The 20,956-nt window shown below is 41.5% G+C and overlaps 1 protein-coding gene across 2 annotated transcripts in view; it reads right to left on the bottom strand.

The window, feature by feature from the left end:
• The window catches only part of mfsd9 (major facilitator superfamily domain containing 9), a 41,676-nt gene extending 22,448 nt beyond the window's left edge, over positions 1-19,228 (bottom strand). For both annotated transcript variants that reach the window (XM_048598062.1, XM_048598061.1), the window contains exons 1-3: positions 19,119-19,228; positions 7,316-7,403; positions 3,966-4,009 (exon numbers count right to left, since the gene is read on the bottom strand). In XM_048598062.1, coding sequence (XP_048454019.1) covers positions 3,966-4,009; positions 7,316-7,403; positions 19,119-19,178 — 192 coding nt within the window. In that variant the 5' untranslated portion in view covers positions 19,179-19,228. The remainder of the gene's footprint in view (positions 1-3,965; positions 4,010-7,315; positions 7,404-19,118) is intronic.
• Between the last annotated feature and the right edge of the window lie 1,728 nt (positions 19,229-20,956).

Raw genomic sequence — 20,956 nt, 5'->3', positions numbered from 1 at the left:
AGTAATGAAACAGTTGGGTTTAGTGGAAAAACAGGGGCCAAGTGGTACAGACAGTACATCGGATGCATCGATGAAGCTTGAGTTCTCTGAATTTAGAAGGTTAAGGGGTGATTTGATCGAAGTCTTCAAGACATTAACATTAACTTCAAGAAAAGACCGGGTAGAACAAGATAAATTATTTCCACTGGTTGGGGGTTCTACAACCAAGGGACATTGTCTGAGAATTAAGTTCAGGAGATATTTTAGGAAACACTCCTATACGCAAAGGGTGGCAGATATTGGGAAAACTCTTCCACAAACGGCAGAATCAGTTTATTTAAAATCTGCAATTGATACATTTTTGTTAAGCAAAGGTATTAAAGGATATGGGTCAAAGGCAGGTATATGGAGTTAGACCACAGATCAGCTACAATCTCATTGAACGGTCGAACAGATTTGAGGGCTGAATGGCCTACTCCCGATCCTATGAGTTGCAGTTTGGGCAAATGGAAATGGGATAATTGGAGATGGAATTCCAAAAGGGAGAAAAATCACAGGAGAGAGAGAATGGGAATTTAAATTACCCCAGCATTTTCCACAAAATAAACATGATGTTTTGGAAAACCTGGAAGACAACGGTTCCAGTCATAATCCACGGTTCAGACAGGAAATGTTTAGGGTTGCACAGGATTTGCCAAAATTTGAAGGGAAGGATGTGGAAGCATTTTCCATGCCATTTGAGAAGATAGCAACACAAATGAGGTGGCCTAAAGCAGATCGGAACTTGCCCATGCAAATTAATTGATAAAGCACAAGAGATTGATGCATCCCCATCAAAGGAATATTCTAGGGATTATGATGAGGTGAGGAGGGCGATTCTAAGTGCATATGAGTTGATACGAGAAGCATACAGGCAGCAGTTTGTTTTTATGGACCATGATCCCCTGAGATTTGTGGAATGAAGTAAGACTCCATGATAGCTCAGAGGGAGTTTAAATCTGCAGCAGTTTAACATAAAATTGTATATATTTCTGGTAAAGAAAATGGAGTTGTTGATGCATTATCCCAAATGTAAATTGTTGTAAATTTAAGAATGTGACCAGGAAAGTTCAATAGTGATTAATAATCTGGTGGGAGCAAGAAGGAATAGCTGGGAGTTCTGCATTTTGTTTGTCATTTAAATGTTACTAACCTTGTCTTAAATACATTTGTTTTAAAATGGCATTTCATGTTTTGAGGGTGGAGACATGTTCAGCATTTTTGTCCATGTTTGAAATGAGGCTGTAATTAAATCAAGAGCTGAGTGGCCCTCTGGGCATCACTGAGCCGGTTACTGCTGAGCATGTGCTGCTTGATAGCACTGTTGATGACACTTTCCATCATTTTACTGATGATCAAGAGTAGACTGGTGAGGCGGTAGCTGACAAGGTTAGAATTGTCTTGCTTTATTGTGAATAGGACATATCTTGGCAGTTTTCCACATTGTTGGGTAATGGAACAGCTTGGCTAGTAGTGCTCAATATCTTTGTTGGAATATTGTCAGGACTCATAGCCCTTGTAGCATTCATTATTTTCAGACTTTTCTTAATATCACATGCAGCAAACTGAATTGCTGGATACTGGCATCTGGGGACCACCGGAGGAGACTAAAATTTTTAGAATGCTTTTGATAAGGACCCCTACATGAGGTTGCTTAACAAAATTAAATGGAATAGGAGGTAATGTACTGGTGTGGATTAACGATTGACCTAACAGAGAGAAAACAAGAGTAGGAATAAACAAGTCATTGTTACAGGCAGGTTGCGTCTAGTGGTGTATTGAAAGGGTCAATATTTTGGCTGCAGTTGTTCATAACTTATATCAATGATTTGCAAGCAAATTTTCAAGTTTTTCGATGGCACAAAACTAGATGGAAATATCTGGTGCAAAGAAGATGCAGAGCTGCTTGAAGAGGATTGGACAGACATTGAGTGTGTGGGAAAGAACATGGCTGATGGAATATAATGTGGAAAAAGTGAAGTTTTCCACTTTGAAAGGAAGAACAGATGTGCAGGATATTTGTTAAATGCTAAGGGATTAAAAAAATGTAGATGCATGAAGTGAGCTGGGCATCTTCCCATTAATAAATCACTTAAGGTTAACATGCAGGTGCAGCAGGCAATGGAAGGTTGGCTTCATCATTAGAGGATTTGAGAACAGAAGTAGCGAACTCTTACTCCAATTGTATAAGAACTTGGTTAGACTACAGTATAGTATGTAGTTCTGGTTTCCTTACGTCCGAAAAAATATTATTGCCAAGTATAATCGACGTTCACCAGAATTATTCCTGGGATGGTTGGACAAACTTATTTAGAGGTATTAGGGAAAGTGGGTTTGCATTCTGTAGAATTTTGAAAAATGACAGGCGATCTCATTGAAATCTACAAAATACAGCATAATATGTTTCCCCTGGTTTGGAGGGTCTAGGATAATTTAAAATAAGCGGAAAACCACTTATGACCAAGATGAGGAGAAATTTCTTTGTACTCAGTTGTGAATCTTTAGAATTCTCTACCATAGATGGCTGTGGAAGATCAGTCATTCAGTATGTTTACAGATTGACAGCTCTAAACACTGATGGCAAAGGCGAATAACAATAGTGAGAGGAAAAGGAATTGAAGTGGATGTTTAGCTATGATCACATTGAATGGTGGGGTGGCTCAACAGGCTGAATGGCCTATTCCTGCTCCTATGTTCCTTTTATAGAACAGTGCAACATTAATTCCGATAAGTGCCTGACATTTTGAAAGTAATTCTTTACCAAATTTACAGTTACTTTAGCTGTAAGCATAGCAGCAGTTTTATTCTCATTCCCAATTGGAAATCAATTCTATTCTATTTAAAGATACGTGCCACACTGAATCAAATGATTTATTTCAGCGGGACAAATTTCAAACATTGCTTCAAACAGCTGCTCGCTGACACACCATGAAGAGACAGAACATGTGGTGTTATAGATTCCTGATGAATTAATATGTTCATGACATGCATTTCTTCCTGAAGGAATTCAAAGGCTGCAGTTTTGCTCTGGTAAACACAGTTGCAGCTACGAGAAACTCAATGAATAATCTAACTGCATGAAGTATTGGGTGAAAACATACTAAATGAAATATGTCTGAAATATAACCAAAACAAATTCTGACATTCTAACACTAACATGTGAATAATTGGTGTACCAATTGATGTTCCTGGACATCAACAGTCCACACTATGATTTTATTCTCATTTGCTTGAAACAAATAACATAATATTATGATCAGTAATATCATTTTCAAATATTGCGAAAAGTCACAATTACAGCACAGGCTTCAATGCAGTCCTATGGTATCTTGTGGATCTCATATAAAGCTTATATTAATGGGTTGATTCATTGGTGTTTTGAGCAATGTTTTGTTACTTGTGAACAAAAATGTTCAAAATCAAAAAGAGATTAGTGAATAGAATACCACTTTATAATTCTACACAGAGTTCCTCAAAGCACACTCATGTACTGAGACTGCGGCATGGTACAGTGCAACACTGAGCAGTACTATGCCAAGGTCACTCTGTGGACTATGCCAGGCTATCTGGCAACAATGAGGAAAGCATTCAACTTGCAACAACAGGTTTATATTCAGCCAAGGTTTACTTTTAACTCTAACCAGTCATCTCTACACATGTAGGTTGGGCCATGATTGAACTGAACATGAACATTTAATAGGCTGCTGATACTTCCACATAAATACGTAATTATCATCTGGTGAGATATTAAGGGCTTTCAAAACCATTCGCAACCTTAGGAGAAGGGAGAAGTGATATAGCAAGGAAAAGACATTTGTCTTAATGAATAATAAAATCAATTTTGTATGGAAAGTTTTGTTTGACTGAGAAGACAAAATTGTTCAAATTCTCTAAAATGGTTATCACTATTTTAAAACCTATTAAAATAACTGATATGTGATACTTACAATTACAGTACTAGAAAGCAGCTGCAGCAATCCATATACAGAACCTGTAATAAAAATGCATCCACTTAGTTTTAATGTGATATACTACTACTTGGCTGTTGATGGCTATTATCAAACTCTAATAACTACGAGGTAGGAAAGTGGGAATTAGGAGCAAGGCCGCTGGGATGTTGAAGCCCTGTTGCAGGTAGAAGCGGGATTTGACATAATCTTTTGAAATGGTTTCCAGGCCAATTTAAGAGTTTGGAATGTAGCAATTGTAATGAGATCAGCCAGCTGGACCTCATAGAAAATGAGTTCCCTGATTGGGGCTGTTAATATGGTCCAATCAGGGAGCCCTGGCTGACAAAAAGAAACAGGAGCGGAGTGTCACCGGTTCTGTTCACTCTGAGAGCTGGTTCTGAAGAGGCTGTACCAGAGTCAGGACTTTCTACGTGTAAATAAAGGCAGACTTGTTGATAGGATAGTGGCCTCTGTGGAGTTATTTCAGGTAGATGAGGAGCATATGGAATCTAAAACATTTAAGATTAGGTGGGTGTCACAGAGATCAGATATTGGTCAGACCATGGAATATTGGGGTTGGTGGAAGAGTTGACTGTGGTTTCGAACACGGAATTTAACAGGGTAGCTTCAAGGCCTGGAGGAAACACACTTGCTCCACTTGACCTACAAACACTTACCTATGGGATTATCACTGGACTACTAATCCAGAGACCCAGGTAATATTTTGGGGACCTCGGTTCGAATCCCACCATGGCAGATGGTGGAATTTGAGTTCAATAAAAATTTGGAATTAAGAGCCTAATGATGACCATGAATCCATTGTCAATTGTCAGAAAAATCCAACTCATTCACTCATGGCCTTTAGGGAAAGAAACTATCATTCTCACCTAGACTGGTCTATATTTGACTCCAGACCCATAGCAATGACTTTTAACTGCCCTCTGGGCAATTAGGATGCCCTCATCCCATGAATGAATGAAACAAAACATAATCATAGACCATTTAATATAAGAGCAGAACAGAATTAAACCATTCAGCCTGCCATTCAATCTTTCTTGTATCCGTTAAGCTACTGTTGAGCCCTAGGTAACCCTGGTTAAAAATCATTTAGTTTAAAAGGTCATTGAAATTATAGCTATTTTAATCAATCTGTTATCACATGTATCTGGGTCAGATGGGTCTGGAAGCTGGATCTTCAGGCCTGGAGGTAGGAACACGACCACTACGCCACAAGACACTCATTCAATGGGATTTAAGATATTTTCAAATCAACCTGCTCAGATATTGTACTACACAACTTTGGAACAGATGGGACCTGAACCTAGGCCTCCTAGGCAGGGATACTGCCAGTGTGCAATGGGAGCCTTTCAATGAAATACTACCTAAATATCTTCTAAAGAAATTAATTGCTGTAATTACTATCCTTCTACTTGCACTGATTAAGTCCCCCTTTTGGCAATTAGGTTACTTGCGAGCATTCAAATATGGCTTAACAAGTGCTGCAAACATCCATTCTTTTGACTGTGTGTCCAACTTGGGGTTTAAAATTCATCCCTCTTTCTTCCCAGCAAAATCACAGCATTTAACAGTAGCTTAAAATCAATCAATACCATAATTATGTCTTATATATAAACAAACTAAATGGACTAAAATTAGGAAAAATGACAGATGCTCTTTAGCAAGTATAGCAGAGATTAGGGCCAAATATTCTCTGGCACATGCTAGTTCTCTAGGTGGACACCCATCATACAAGTTCTGTTGTGCTAATTTAGGGGTGGCACGGTGGCTCAGTGGTTAGCACTGCTGCCTCACAGCACCAGAGAGCCGGGTTCGATTCCACCCTCGGGTGACTGTCTGTGTGGAGTTTGCACATTCTCCCCATGTCTGCATGGGTTTCCTCCAGGTGCTCCGGTTTCCTCCCACTGTCCAAAAGATGTACAGGCTAGGTGGATTGGCCATGTTACACTGCCCATAGTGTTCAGGGATGTGTAGATTAGGGGGCTCAGTCTGGGTTGGATGCTCTGAGGGTCGGTGTGAACTTGTTGGGCCGAAGGGCCTGTTTCCACTCTGTAGGGATTCTATGATGATCAAAGGCTGAACAAAATGTACAAAGGTTGCATGTTACAAATTCCTACAGAAAAGGAATTGCCAAGAAAAAAAAAGGAAGAATTCTCCATGTAGTCGCACTGACCCAATTTTCACTTACTCAAAACACATTTGTTTATTCAGAATTAAAAATCAGACCCAATGACTCTTAGAAAAAAATTTAACTAAAATTTATATTTAAAACTGAAAAAAAAGTCTCACCAGCACAGTATTAACAAACGCTTAGGAAGAATCAAGTGAAATTTCACACAATTGGAATCTTACCTCATTGAGGACAAGAAATTGGAGTAATTCCCAGGAGATAAATATTAAAAATTCCCAACATAAAGCTGTTGTCATTGCTACCGAATTTCAAGCCACCAAGTCAAAAGTAGATTTCAATTACAGCTGACCAACCTTGATTCCAAGGAATGTGCAAGAACACTGAAATCAAAGTAACAACAATACTACCTGAACTAAAGCCTATTATGACCATCTGGATAGGCAGCAATAATCAAGTTGCTAGCTGGAAATCTACTTTTTCTCCATACATCTAAACATACAAATATGATACTCAAAATAGTGACAATGAATAAAACAGATTTCAAAGCCAGTTGATCTGTTCAGTTGCATTTTCAATAAATTTTCTTTGCTAATTTTTTTTCTGAGTGTGGGAACTGTATTGTTCCTTGGTTCATCTTAGCTCCCTAGTACCTCACCAAAGTGCAAGTTAAATCTCAAAAGTGAGAATTGGCTGTTCATTTTAACTTGAAGGGTGTCATAACTAAGCTCAATGCGGAACTGTTAAGTAACCTACTCAAAAATACAAAGTCATTGAAAAGCAGGAAGAGCCATGGCCAATTCCTCTCCCATTTTAGTAGGACTGTTGAGGTAATTAGTGTCCTCTTCATCAATCCAGGGCTAATCAGTTAATGCAGCAAAATAGATAGTCCAGGTTAGCAATTCCTTCATGACCTGGCACAGACTCGATGGGCTGAAGGGTCTTTTTTCTGTTTAAAAGATAAAATTGGGCTGCTCTCCCCTAAGAAAGAGAGACGATTGGTGATGGTTTAACCTGAGGGTCATCGCACCTTGGGCGAGGGATGAGGGTAAGAGTGAATCCTTGATAATAACCTCACTCTGCATCACAAATTGGCTCTCCAGCAAATTGAGATAACTAACCTCTACAGTTCAACTTAATAATTATCCATCAAATACTTTACATATGTATGCCCTGATGGGGTTGAATGGAAAATACCCACCTACTAGCCCTGCAACTGTTGAGCTTCCTCCAAGAAGTTTGATGTGCCGACTTAATAATGGAACCACCATACTTACAGCAAATAAGTCCTAAGAAATACAAATAAAAGCAATAAAATTAATAAATGGTATCTTGATAAACACAAACACAACCACAGTCAACACAAACTGTAAAGAATTCAGTATCACTTTAACCAGTTATTAGGCATTGCAGCTAAGGAGGTGGATAGGATTTGGTTTTCAGACATTCATAAAAATCCTCTTTCAGTCAAAAAATATTGAAATCCAGCAAGCCAAGGAAAGTGAGTCTGTAAAGAAATCATATGGAATTCCTTACATACTGTAATTGTGCATGCCCAAGTTATACCAGAAAAGACAGTTACACTTTTATTGGGTCAACCTACATCTTATTCTGTTCTAACCAAAACACATCCACTTATTCCTCAAACCTGTTTATAATGGGGAATGTGAACATTGGGCAGCAAGTGAGTTAGATTGTGAGTGAGGAGGTTAACACAGTTTTAACTGTGGAATATTTGGCAGATTTTGTGTAACCCTATTTGCAGAGTTGGGATGCCAATTTAAGAATGCTAATCGTTTCACTGTAAATCATATGTTAAAACTTAATAGTGCTACTATGGGTCACCTAGGCTTCTTGTAACTTCCCATTGTCAGAATGATGTAAAATAAGGGAATATCAGTCTTTAAATTCTATCATCTGATTTAATATCTAGGACTTTCATGGCCTGATAGAGCTTTAAAAGGGGACCAAAATACTAACTTAAAATGGCCACTGGAATCACCTGACCAATGTTGGTTGGCAAAGTTTCATGAACTCAATGTGAGTTAGATTAAAGACACCCTGAGCTGCTCACATTACCAACTGGAATGTCAGATATTCCTTTATAGCTGTATGGGTTTAGTTATGGTTTAGTTGGGGCACTGCGAGGGACATATCCAGAACTTCCCAGTTGGTTTTACGCAGGTGAGATTTGATAAATCTTTGACAATTAAGCCAACTTCATCTGTGATGATACCAGTCAGAACAAACAGGCACTCAGTCAGGATGACACACCCCAGGCATTCAGATCATCAAATTGGACATTTATTGCAACTTCAGATGAATTAGGAGCATTTATCAAATACAAGAACTTCCACACCATCATCAACTAGTGTGTAATGACAAGGAAAGGTTAATACAGAAATACAGCATATTTCCAGGGATTTCAACCTGAGGCAAACCAAGCTTCCTGACGTCTTCACACTGGCTATTAGCTTCAAAGGGAAGCTGCTGAGACTGAAAGGATACCCCTACAGAAGTTTTAATTCAGCATTTGTTACCTATTTCTACTTAGCCTTGAACTCAGTGGCTTGCTAGTTCATTTCCGTGGATAGTTAAGAGTCAACCACATTGTTGCGGGTCTCAAGTCACAGGTAGGCCAAGCCAGATATAGAGTGGGTGAGGTTGGCAGATTTCCTTCCTGAAGAATATTAGAGAACCAAAGGGTTTTTAATGACAATTTAGAATGGTTTCATTGTCAACATTACTGAGACTTGCTTTCAAAATTCCCAGATTTGATCAACTGATTTCAAATTCCACCAAGTACCATGATGGGATTTGTACCTAGGGATCACAGAGCTTTTGTCTGGGTCTCTGGATTACTAGTCCAGTGATATTACCACAACACCACCGCTCCCCTAATCACACCCACGAGAACTAATGCAGTCCCCACTCTGTACAGCAATTGTCATTTGACAACCAAATATGCCATTGATCAGGTGATGGGTTCACATCATCACATGCTTGGACAGATCTGAAGATGGCCTTCAAACTCACTATTAGTGATCCCTAAACTGACTGTGGCATGCTGCACTCTGCTCAACACTGCATTCGTGGAGACTGAAGCAGAAGGAAGAACACGGCACAGAGCACACATCATCTATGAATGAATCCCAGGGAGAGGTGATAGAGGAAGAGGAGGAGTAGGATAGCAACTCCATTGCAGCACTGGTTGCTCTCATTACAGTTTGGATTGCCAAATATGCCCTTATTCTGTATTATTCACTTAGCTACAGTATTCAACCGGTGTATAAACCACATCCACTGCACACTCCATCTCTACACCATTCTACTGAATAAAGTTCTACTAAAGAATGGAAACAACAAATTGCATTTTCCCTAACACCTATACTGTTGAGCAATTGCAAAGATTTACAGCTCATTTTCCTACCTCTCCTACATGGTGCTTCAGCAGTGGTAGTGTCAGGCTGCCCAGATCTCTGTGCAGGCCATTGAGATGCTTTAGTTTGACAATCACTGAGTTTTGGAGTTTGTGCTGACCTTGCCAAAGACAGCTCCACTTGCACCAATACAGAATAAGATGCCGCCATTAAGATAGGTGGGATATGCAATAAATGATGGTAACAGGGCATATGTTTAAGGTGAGAGGGGTAAGGTTTAAAAGGGACCTGAAGGCCAACTTTAGGGATAGCAATAGGACTACAGATTGGAGTCCCAAATTTTACATCCACTATCATCTTGGAATTCCTGGGCACGCTCATCCTCCTCAGTTGGAGAGCTGTTTTATGCAGACCATGAAAGCAGGGTATTGCTTTTGAATGCCCAAAGAAAGTAGTTTATAATTGCTCGCTCATAGAGATATACAGCACAGAAACAGACCCTTCGGTCTAACTCATCCATGCTGACAAGGTTTCCTAAACTAAACTAGTTCCATTTGCCTGCATTTAGCCTATATACCTCTAAACCTTTCCTATTCGTATACCTGCCCAAACATCTTTTAAATGTTGTAACTGTACCTGCCTCTACCACTTCCTCTGACACTTCGTTCCATATATGCATCACCCTCTATAAGAAAAAGTTGCCCTTCTAGTCCCTTTTTAATCTTTCCCCTCTCACCTTAAACCTATGCCCTCTAGATTTGAATGCCCTTACTATAAGGAAAAGACCATTACAATTCACCTTAACTATGCCCTTCTATAAACCTCTATACATTCACCCCCTCAGCCTTCTATGCTCCTGGGAAAAAAGTCCCAGCCTATCCAGCCTCTCCTTATAACTCAAACCCTCCAGTCCCGGTAACATTCTTGTAAATCTTTTCTGCACCCTTTCCCATGTAATAATATCCTTCCTTAAGAAGGGGCGATCAGAACTGAATGGAGTATTCCAAAAGTGGCCTCAATGTTCTGTACAGCTGCAACACGACATCCCAACTCGTTTACTCAATATTCTGACCAATAAAGGCAAGTTGGCTGGCTGGTGAGGCGGTGACGGTGAGAGCGGGGCTGGTGAGCCGGTGACGGTGAGAGCGGGGCCGGTGAGCCGGTGACGGTGAGAGTGGGTCTGGCGAGGCGGTGACGGAGAGAGCGGGACTGGCGAGCCGGTGACGGTGAGAACGGGACTGGCGAGCTGGTGACGGTGAGAGCGGGGCCGGCGAGCCGGTGACGGTGAGAGCGGGGCCGGTGACACAGTGACGGCGGTGAGAGCGGGGCTGGTAAGGCAGTGACAGTGAGAGCAGGGCCGGTGATGCAGTGACGGCGGTGAGAGCGGGGCCGGTGAGGCAGTGACGGTGAGAGCGGGGCCGGTGAGCCGGGGACGGTGACAGCGGGGCCGGTGAGGCGGTGATGGTGACAGCGGGGCCGGTGAGGCGGTGACGGTGACAGCGGGGCCGGTGAGGCGGTGACGGTGAGAGCGGGGCCGGTGAGGCGGTGACAGTGAGAGTGGGGCCGGTGACACAGTGACGGCGGTGAGAGTGGGGCTGGTGAGGCAGTGACGACGGTGAGAGCAGAGCTGGTGAGGCAGTGATGGTGACAGCGGGGCCGGTGATGCAGTGACGGTGACAGCGGGGCCCGTGAGGCAGTGACGACAGTGAGAGCGGGGTCGGTGAGGCAGTGACGGTCAGAGCAGGGCTGGTGAGGCAGTGACGGTGAGAGTGGGGCCAGTGAGGCAGTGATGGTGAGAGCGGAGCCAGTGAGGCAGTGATGGCAGCGACAGCGCCATAGCATCTGGAGCAGCACCTGCTCCATTGTGTAGTTGGAGATGGGACTTGGGACTCCAAGATCTGGGCTTCTTTTTCTTGCTTACCTTTTGGCTCTGTTAAATGTTTTAATTCTGGTTTTTGTAATCAAGTGGGCACCAGTGAATGGCGACTTTGTGCACTTTTCACTGTACCTATGTATTCCTATACTTAGTACATGTGACAAATAAATAAATCTAAATCTAAATCTAAACATCTTCTTTATCACTCTGTCTACCTGTGACATTACTTTCAAGGAACTTACATACCTGAACCCCTTGGTCTCTCTGTTCGACAACACTCCCTAGGACCCTACTATTGACGGCCTAAGTCCTGCCCTGGTTTGCCTTATCAAAATGTAACACCTCACATTTATCTTAATTAAACTCCATCTGCCACTCCTTGTGGCCCAGCGGATCAAGATCTTATTCTACCTTCTGCACTGTCCAATATACGACCAATTTCGGTGTCATCCGCAAACTTAGTAACCATCTTCTCCTCTAACCCAAATCGTTTATATAAATGACAAACAGCAGTGGACCCAGCACCAATCCCTGCAGAACGTCGTTGGCCACAGGCCTCCAGTCTGAAAAACAATCCTCTATCACCATCCCCTGTCTCCTACCATCAAGTCAATTTTGTAAATGATTGGCTATCTCTCCCTGGATCTCATGTGATCTAACTTTACTAATTTGTCTACCATGCAGAACCTTGTCGAAAACCTTACTAAAGACCATGTAGACAACATCTACCACTCTGCCCTCCACTATCTTCTTGGTCAACGAAGTTTATGAGACACAATTTCCTCTGCACAAAGCCAAATTTCTCAACTCCTTTTAAATGCCACCTTTCAATCAAGTTTTTAAACACTAGAATTGAGATTGCATAACATGGATCAGCAGTACATCAGCTGCCAAAGATTCAACACCAAACCCAGAAGCAAAATTATAATCAGATGCCTGGATTAAAATACCACAGATGGGTGTGCTGAAATTATTGTATTGGACACATCACTCCCAATATATCTTGAAATTAAGATTCGGGGCATAAAGTGAATTGCTTTCCTTGTTAACATGACATTTTTTGTTCTTTGATGATAAATCATTCCTTACTTACACCTTTCTTCTCGTTTTGAATATCTGGCCCACTTTTGTATATTGAACAAAGTATGAACAGATGATATAACTTCATAAATTATCATAAGCAATAAAGAATATCAGTGACTCATTCCACACATTATTTTTAAAATTATTGGGTCAAATATGATATACTATTGGTAGCCTGCATTGTGCATTGTAAAATCAATAAATACATAGTATAGGTAACTCAGATGTGACTGAGACAGATTATTTAGAGTGTATATGAGACAAGTAATTTACGTAGGCTTCCCTATTGCAAATACCAATGTAAAATATCCTGTAGCTACAGTTAACAACAAAATGCCACTGTCGTTACTTGATACCACTAGATTCTTGCTACAAATCTATGCAGTTGGCTTTCCAAAGTAGGCTATGTGAACCCTGTTGATCCCGAACTGATATCTAGCCATTAATGGGGCTGTAAGCAGAGGTCCTGCAAAAGTTAATTTGAGTAATACTAATGGATTCATTAAATGTTAGGAATAAAAACAAACAGGAAGGAAAGGTTGAACACAAAATAAAATGCTGCTAATGATAAAAAAACCAAACCAGAAAACAGCAAATGCTTCACATGTCAGGCACTATTGGTGGAAGTGTCAACTTTGATTTAGTGGTAACATTCACATTTTAGTTAGAAACTTGAGAATGTAATTCATGCTGACACCTTTGCATGGTACTCAGGGAGTTCTGCAATGTCAGAGGAGTTGTCTTTCACATTAAACCTTAAAGGATCTGCAGTTAAGTGGATATAAAATATCCCACAGTACTATTCAAGGAATAGCAGAAACTTCCTGCAGTTTCTAGAACAACATGAAGCATTCAACAAACCGTGCTAAAACTGTCAATTTTGTTAATTGATTGTTGATTTTGAAAATTTGCCATGTTCAAATGATCTACTTCATTTTCTACAACAGTAATTACTTTTCAAAAATTACTTAATTCGCTATGAAGCACTTCAGCTTTTCACAACTTAAAGACATCCTTAAGAAATTAGTATTAAGAAAAGTTTAAATAAAATTACTTCTGTTCTTACCTTTCAATTTAAACACTTAAGCCTTGAGGTGAAAGACTGCTAAAGCAAGTAAGAATATTGCTAGGTGGATTTTAAATTGCCCACAATGGACAAATTTGCAAAAATAATACATATTCAATATCAGCACATCACGTTCCATTTTTAATGCATTCGGTTTAGGAATGTCCAAGTAACCTGCTTTGGACAAGTAAAGCTATGATTATAACATGTTAATGGTGCCCCCTTCCTCAGATTGTAGCAGTGACTTGCATGTAACATTAGTTCACCTGAGTTCCCAGGGTTCAGGGACCAGCAGCTCAAAGGTGGTTGAAGTAGACAGATCTAGTTGTTGTGAATGGTACTTATGAGGCTAAAATAGGACTTTCCTTTGCCACCTCAAACAATTTTTCTGGCATGACAGGCCATTCCAGCCCTCCCACTTAAAGTCACTAAACTGCAATCAGTGCCCGTTTACAAATCCTCCTCCACCCAAGCTCTGTCACCAACCTGCAATTTTTCCTGGTTACTAGCAAGTGTCCCATTTGGCTCTGTCCCTTTGGCAGATTAACCTCTCATTCTGGCCAGCTGTCCTGCTGGAGACATAGTCATAATGTCATTGCAGTACAGGAGGACACCTGACCATCAAGACCATGTGGCACACTGTAAAGGAAATAGGGTAAGAAATGATGAAATCTTGATATTAAATTTGACAAGGCTCCTGTTTTCTGGCACATATAGGGTTCCCATCTCCCTACCCTGTAAATACATGTACCTATTCCTTTCTCACAAATAATCAGGATTGATATGTCTCAACACAGCATTCTTGGGATATGTCACTTGCTTACATTTAGATCCACTTTACCAGCTTAAACTGGACACTTTTATCAGTTTAACAAGGTGTAGAGCTAGATGAACACAGCAGGCCAAGCAGCATCAGAGGAGCAGGAAAGCTGATCCATTTCTGAAGAAGGGTCCAGACCCGAAACGTCAGCTTTCCTGCACCTCTGATGCTGCTTGGCCTGCTGCATTCATCCAGCTCTATGCCTTGTTATCTCAGATTCTCCAGCATCGGCGGTTCCTACTATCACTGATACTTTAATGAGTTTGTCTTGTTAACTCTAAACACGAGTACCTTCTTATAGCATTAGAACAATAGAAAATCAGAATGGGGTTTAAGACTGTGGGAAGGATTGATGCCAAGGACCACAGGCTCAGCACAGCCAGAAACATTATAAATGGAATGAGGACAATACCGCAGGTGGGAAGAATTAGAAGAGGGAAGAAGATATGAAGACAAAAAGAAACAGTTGAGCATAACTGTTTCTGTGGCCACAATTTATGTAATCGTCGTAAGATCATAAGACTTAGGAGCAGAAGTAGGCCATTCAGCCCACTGGATCTGCTTTGCCATTCAATGAGATCACAGATGATCTGATAATCCTTAACTCCACTTTCCTGCCTTTTCCCTGTAACCCCTTGATTCCCTTACTAATTAAAAATCTCTCCATCTCAGCCTTAAGCATACTTAACAACCCAGCCTCAGGAGACCTCTCCAGTAAAGAATTCCACAGATTCACCAGCCTCTGAGAGAAGAAACTCCTCTAATCTGTCTTAAATGGATTACCGTATATTTTGAAATTTAGCCCTCTGGTCCTCGACTCTCTCACAAGGGGAAATAACCTTTCTGCATCTACCATGTCAAGTCTCCTAAGAATCTTCTATGTTTCAATAAGATCACCTTTTATTCTTTTAAATTCCAATGTAATACAGGCCTAAGGCAATCTACATCTCCTCATAAAACAGCCCCTCCTTACCCAGGATCAACCTCATGGAGCTAACAACAGGCTCCCAATTGGCCTATTCTTGCTCCATTTCTTATGTAACCTTTAATAAACAATTAACTATTGACTGTACATTAAATTCTGACTGACCAGTTGCAGAGATGCAGCCTTTGTTTAGATACAAAATAAACGTAAAATGAAGAGGTGACAGTTTCAATGGCCCAGGATTCTGGTGGAAGAAAAATGCAGTTTGATGCCAAGAGTGTAGTAATGGATGGTGGGTAGGAGTTGGAGAAGGAAATGGAAGAGCCCCCCACTGCAAAAAATTTCCTGATCCTGATCACAGGAACAGAGAAACAGTAATCTCAACCTGTTTATTCATTAGATTTCATACAAAGACCTTAGTGAAAAAGAAGTTTAGAATATCATGAAGGTCTTAAACTTTAAATAGTTTACAAATGTGGGACGTTACTATAGTGATTCAAATAATTTAAATATTTTTAATAAAGGCAATTTCAAAGTTAATGCAAATCTTGTTGACTCTTTGAAGCAGTTAACCACTGCCATCATCTCATGCATTTAGTGGGATTCCAGTGGGTATTCAAGACATTTAAAGCCAATCTCCATCCAGACAATTCTGCTACAACTAGGGCAGGATATGGCAGACATTTGATTGACCGATTGATTGCTGATTTATTGTCGTCACATGTACTGAGATACAGTGAAAAGTGTTGTTTTGCGTGTTATACAGGCAGATCATACCATACAAAGTGCATCATGTTGCAAAACAAAGTGCAGAATACAGTGATACACCCGCAGAGAAGGTGCAGAAAGAGAGAGATCACTATTAACGTTTGAGAAGTCCATTCCAAAGTCTGACAACAGCAGGGAAAAAGATGTTCTTGAATCTATTAGTATGTGTATACAAACTTCTATATCTTTTGCCCGACGAAAGAGGGTGGAAGAGAGTACAACCGAGGTGGGAGGGATCTTTGATTATGCTAGTTAGTTTACTGAGGCTGCTGGAATTGTAGCTGAAGTCAATGGATGGAAAGCTGGTTTGCATGATGGATTGGGCTACATTCACAACTCTCTGTAGCTTCTTGCGGTCCTGGGAACAGAAGTTGCTAAACCATGCTGTGATGCATCCAAATAGAATGCTTTCTTGATACAGCTATAAAAATTGGTAAGAGCCTTTGTGGATATGCCGAATTTTCTCAGCCTCCTGAGGAAGTAGAGATGTTGCTGTGCTTTCTTGATGGTTGTGTCGATGTGGGTGGACCAGGACAGATTGTTGGTGATCATCACTCCCAGGAACTTGACACTCTCGGCTGTCTCCACCCCTTAGTACTATTGATGCAGCCAGGGGTATGCCCTCTACTCTGCTTCCTGAAGTCAATGACCAGCTCATTGATCTGGATTTCTACTCCTTGTGTTTTTTTTTCTCTCTCTGCTTCTGATATATACTTGCTTTTGAAGGAGGGTCCATCATTTCTTATTCGGTTATACCAGCTACAGTGACCCGAACCAAGCTTCTTCCAGGACTTGGTGTCAATATCAAATTCCGAAGTGAAGCCTTCATAATACCCTATCGAAGATTTATTCATTCACGGGATGAGGGCATCGCTGGCTAGGCAGCATTTATTGCCCATCCCTAATTGCCCAGAGGGCAGTTTAAAGTCAACCACATTGCTGTGGATCTGGAGTCACATGTAGGCCAGGTGAGGATGGCAGTTTCCTTCCGTAAAGGGATTTTAGTGAATCAGATGGGTTTTCCAACAAAAGGAAATACATTCACGGTCATCATTATATTCTCAATTCCAGATATTTATTGAATTCAAATTCCACATCTGCCTTGGTGGGATTCATACCTGGGTCCCCTGAACATTATCTAGGTCTCTGGATTAACAGTCCAGCGATAATAACACTGGGCCATTGCCTCCCCAACAGTGTCGGACAGTCTAGCTACGTGACCATGTAAATGGAGCATGACACAGCAGGCCTATGGAGTTTAAACAGAAGTGTTAAAACCCAGTAGGAACAGCGTCCAAGTCATACTGGGACCTTGATCAATTGGGCCAATAAGCTGAGAAGTGGCAGATGGAATTTAATGTAGATGAATGTGAGGTGCTACATTTTGGCAAGGTAAATCAGGCCAGGACTTAGACAATTAATGGTAAGGTCCTGGGGAGTGTTGCTGAACAAACAGACCTTGGAGTGCAGGTTCATAGTTCCTTGAAAGTGGAGTCCAGGTAGATAGGATAGTGAAGAAGGTGTTTGGTACCTTGTTTTTATTGGTCAGTGCATTGAGTATAGGAGTTGGGATGTCATGTTGCAGCTGTACAGGACACTGGTTAGGCCACTTTTGGAATACTGCATTCAATTCTGGTCTCCCTGCTACAGGAAAGATGTTGTGAAACTTTAGAAAAGATTTACAAGTATGTTGCCAGTGTTGGAGGGTTTGAGCTACATTGAGAGGCTGAATAGTCTGGGGCTATGTTCCCTGGAGCTTCGGAAGCTGAAGGATGAACTTATAGAAGTTTATAAAATGATGAGAGGAATGGATAGGGTGAATAATCAACATCTTTTCCCCAGGGTAGGGGAGTCCAAAACTACAGGGCATAGGTTTAAGGTGAGAGGGGAAAGATTTATAAGGGACCTAAGGGGCAACTTTTTCCACACAGAGGGTGGTGCATGTATGGATTGAGCTACCAGAGGAAGTGGTGGAGGCTTGTACAATTACAACATTTAAAAGGCATCTGGATGGGTATATGAATAGGAAGGGTTTAAGAGGGATATGGGCCAAATGCTGGCAAATAGGACTAGATTAATTTAGGGTATCTGGCCAGCATGGATGAGTTGGATCTATGGGTCTGTTTCCATGCTGTACATCTCTATGATTCAGAACATTAACATTTCCCCGTCCACGGCTGCTGGTAGACCTACTGAGTTTTTCCAGCACTTTCTGTTCGATTCCAAATCCTGTTCATCTAATGTAGATTTAACACTTTGTGAAACTGAAACTTTAACTGATGAAACACAAATTTTTAACTTTCAGAATCCTACTGGTAAATTCATCTAAACGTTCATCCAGAACAGAGCTGTGATAAGTTTTCCCAGTTTTATTTACCTACTTCCTATTCCGTTCGTTTTATTTTCAAAAAAAGGGCAAACTTAAAGCTTCCCACTTTGTTACACCGGATCATAACCGGAACGGATGAGCAGAGTATTAAAAATATTTCAAAATCATGAGGTCTCCTTCGAATTTTTAAAATCAACCTTGATCATTCAATAATTTCGGTGTCGACAGAAAGAAAAACTGAATCCATTACACCAGGACATGCTTTTACGTGAAGCAGGGTCCCTACCACAATGCGATAATGTCTGTGATTTTAAAACTAAATCGGCCAGAATCAGCAAGTACATCAACGTTTGGGGCGCAAGGTCGTGGGGATTTACTAACACAAAAAGAGTGCTGTCAGAGATAGCAAGAAGTGCAGATGCTGGAATCAGAGATAACACAGTGTGGAGCTGGAGGAACACAGCAGGCCAGGCAGCTTCAGAGGAGCAGGAAAGCTGACGTTTCGGGTCGGGACTGCTGTCATCAGTGCAGAGAATGTACTGGCGCAACACATAGAAGATGCTTTTCGATGTGTTGTTTTGGGGAGTGGTGGGGGGGTGGGGGCAAGTGGTGAGGAAGTAGGATTTAAATACCCACTTCCTGTTTGCAGTTTGTAACAAGCTCACACTGCACTGCACTGCAAGATGTTACCTCCTCAACCCAGCAGCGGCGTCCAGGAGTCAGTCACATGACCTCCCCCTCCCGCAACGTAACTTACCAGGAATCCCACCAGATACAGAGAGAGCACGAGAGGCCCGCGCGAGCCAACAAACCCCATTGTCCGGCCGGAGCGGGAGCGGGGTGGTGAGGCGCGTGCAGTGATGGAACCCAACGTCAGCCTATTGACTGCAAGGAGGGCCGCGCATGCGTAACACACACACACCCCGCCCCTCTGGTGCAGCGCTGCAAAACGCTGCTGATGAAGTTGTGGAGTATGGATCATGCTGACCTAAAGTCGACTTTGTAAACATCCCCATATGCCAATTCAAGCATTTCATGTGAAAAGGTTTCCGAATTATCGAGTTTATATTGTAAAACAGCACATTCTGAAAAGAATAATGCGCAACTACTACATTGGAAAATAATCTGATACTTCTTACCCGTGCTGTTCCTCTTGGCTTACAGTTTTTCTCGGGCTGTCAATTTTGGCCAAACAGAAATCTGCATAGACTCATATACTCATTTTGGGCTGAAGCAGATTCTTGACCTGATTTTACGTGGGAATTATCACGGTGGCACTGCGCCAGTGACACGGATTCGATTCCAACCTTGCCCGACTGTCCATGTGCGGTTTGCACTTTCTGCCCAGGTCTGTGCGGCTTTCCGCCGGGTGCTCCGATTTCCTCCCACTCTCCAAAGACGTGCAAGTTAGGTAGATTGACCATCCAACATTACCCATTGTGTTCGGGGATGTGGAGGTGAGGTGTGTTAGCCATGGGAAATAAAGGGTGATATGGTAGGTGAATGGGTCAGGGTGGGATGCTCTTTAGACGGTTGGTGTAGATTAGTTAGGCTGAATGGCCTGTTTCCACAGTGCAGGAATGCAATTCTAAACAAACATAAGTGCCCATTTACAGTATGCATCTGTTGGAATCACTTCAATTGCTAGGACTAAGAAATAGCAGTAATAGCTACGGGAGGAATGAGTGAATGAATGACAATGGGACACTATCCTCCCATCACTGTACCTTGGTACACATGACAGTAGTAAATCAAATCAGAAAGCACAAGAACAAAGAGGCTATGATAAGGAGATAGTAGGAACTGCAGATGCTGGAGAATCCAAGACAACAAAGTGCAGAGCTGGATGAACACAGCAGGCCAAGCAGCATCATAAGAGCAGAAAGGCTGACGTTTCGGGCCTAGACCCTTCAGGGTCAGCCTTTCTGCTCCTATGACGCTGCTTGGCCTGCTGTGTTCACCCAGCTCTGCACCTTGTTGTCTTGGCTATGATAAGGACACCGGTTTGGCCTCAACTGGAGTATTGTTTCTGGAAATGGATGTCACTCTTTAGGAATATTGTGAGTGCGTTGCAGAAAGCGCAGAAGGGTTCTGAGAATGGTTCCAGGGATGAGTTCAGAACAAGGATTGGAGAAGTTGGGACCATTTTCCTTGAAGAAAAGGCTGTAAGGAGATTTGATAGAGGTATTCAAAATGAAAGGCTGGACAGAATGGATAGAAAAATATCAACTCAGTGATGGGAGGACAGTGAACAAGGGATATGGAAGAAATATAAGAGAGAATGAAAAAAAATCAAGAATTTACCATTATTTTAGAGTGGAAAAGGAAATTTTGAAAAGGCAATTTGGTCACCCTGTTAACTGAGAGAGAGCACAAGTGTCAGCATTAACTTAATGGGGGGGGGTGAGGGTGTAATGTTGACCTGTGTCCAGAAGCACATCCCACTTGCTTGCCAGTGGAATCGAGTAACAACCCTGAGAAACAAATTTCTGTTGAAAATTCACAATGCTTTATTGCATGAAAAACAACTTACTAACAAAATACTGTAATTACATAATTAAAATAATTTCATTCATGTGTATGTGATATTACCCA

Source organism: Rhincodon typus, chromosome 6 (genome assembly GCF_021869965.1).
Source record: "Rhincodon typus isolate 14 chromosome 6, sRhiTyp1.1, whole genome shotgun sequence".
NCBI lineage: Eukaryota > Metazoa > Chordata > Chondrichthyes > Orectolobiformes > Rhincodontidae > Rhincodon > Rhincodon typus.
This window is presented reverse-complemented; position numbering and strand designations above follow the sequence as displayed.